General features: G+C 42.5%; 1 protein-coding gene across 1 annotated transcript; it reads right to left on the reverse strand.

Moving 5' to 3' along the window:
- Positions 1-259: 259 nt before the first annotated feature.
- On the reverse strand, positions 260-805 carry LOC145262252 (uncharacterized). The gene has a single exon (XM_080119811.1). The coding sequence runs from the start codon at positions 803-805 to the stop codon at positions 260-262; it is 546 nt and encodes a 181-aa protein (XP_079975937.1).
- Positions 806-1253: the final 448 nt, after the last annotated feature.

Raw genomic sequence — 1253 nt, forward strand, 5'->3', positions numbered from 1 at the left:
TGTCACACATATGGGAGACAAAGTTGTGCGGTAAAACTTGTTTCTGGCTCCGTTTTTTTTTTTTTGCTCACTTTGCTCGTGGCATGTGTTTTTTTATGTTTAATGTAATCTGTTTTTGAGAGAAGCACGCGATTACAAACCTCATATTTCGAGCTTTTCAATTCAATGCGCAAAACCGACACGTCCCCCTTCCCAAGGCTTCACTTCAGTTCAGAATGAGAGATTCTTTTCCTTGAAAAAAAAGCAGAACCCCCTCCAACTAGCCTACTCCATTCAGGCCGGCGTACTTCCAGTGTTTTCCAGTTCTGAACAGGAATCTTAAAAGCTTTAAAAGTTTCCCAAGAATATCCGTGTCAGGTGTCAGTAACTGCCAGTTCACATTTAGAACTCGTCTGAGGCATTTCTGATGGAATCTCTCGAGTTGCTTCAAGTGCCGACGTTGTGTTGTTAAGCATTCATATGAGTAAAGCAAAAGAGAGAGCACACAGGTCGAGTAAACACTGATCTTGGCTTTGATAGAGATGTCATGATCACACCACAGCCGCTTTTCTAGTGTTCCAAATGCCGTGCTAGCCCTCTGGATGCGAAGACGTATCTTCGCATCCAGAGACTCATTTCTGGAGATTGTGCTACCCAAGTACACAAATGTATCCACAACATTCAGTCTATTTCCCTTCACATAGATGTTTGGTTCAATGTACGCAGCACCAGGTTCAGGGGTGAACATCACTTTCGTCCTGTTAATGCTGATAGTTAAGCCAAATGCGTCACATGCTACTGAAAAATAATGCACTATATTTTTCATATCGCGCTTCGAGTGAGACACAACATCAGCATTATCAGCATAGAGTAGTTCCCTAACTAGACCTCCAAATGTTTGTGACTTGGCATTAAATCTTCTTAGATTAAATACTTTGCCAGTAGTCCTAAAGCGTAAAAAGACACCTTTATCGCATATTGAGAATAGAGCAGGAGCCGGAATATCCCCCTGTTTTATATCGTCGTCATATGTTTTTTTTACAAGGGGGAGTCACCACTTGTCAAGGCCCAGGAGCCACTCGGGGATAAGGGTTATTGTGTGTACAGTAATCACTGGGATAGTATCGTAGTAATAGTTAGTATTGGAGATTTGATGAGGTATCCTTACTAAAGGGGGCGGTTCATCAGGAATTTGTTTGTGTTGGACTTGAAGACATCCAATTTGAATTCGGGATGGAAACAGGCAAGCGGCAGAGAGTTCCACAGCCGTGCAG

The sequence above is a fragment of the Euprymna scolopes genome, chromosome 3 (genome assembly GCF_053919585.1).
Source record: "Euprymna scolopes isolate OS-2025 chromosome 3, ASM5391958v1, whole genome shotgun sequence".
NCBI lineage: Eukaryota > Metazoa > Mollusca > Cephalopoda > Sepiida > Sepiolidae > Euprymna > Euprymna scolopes.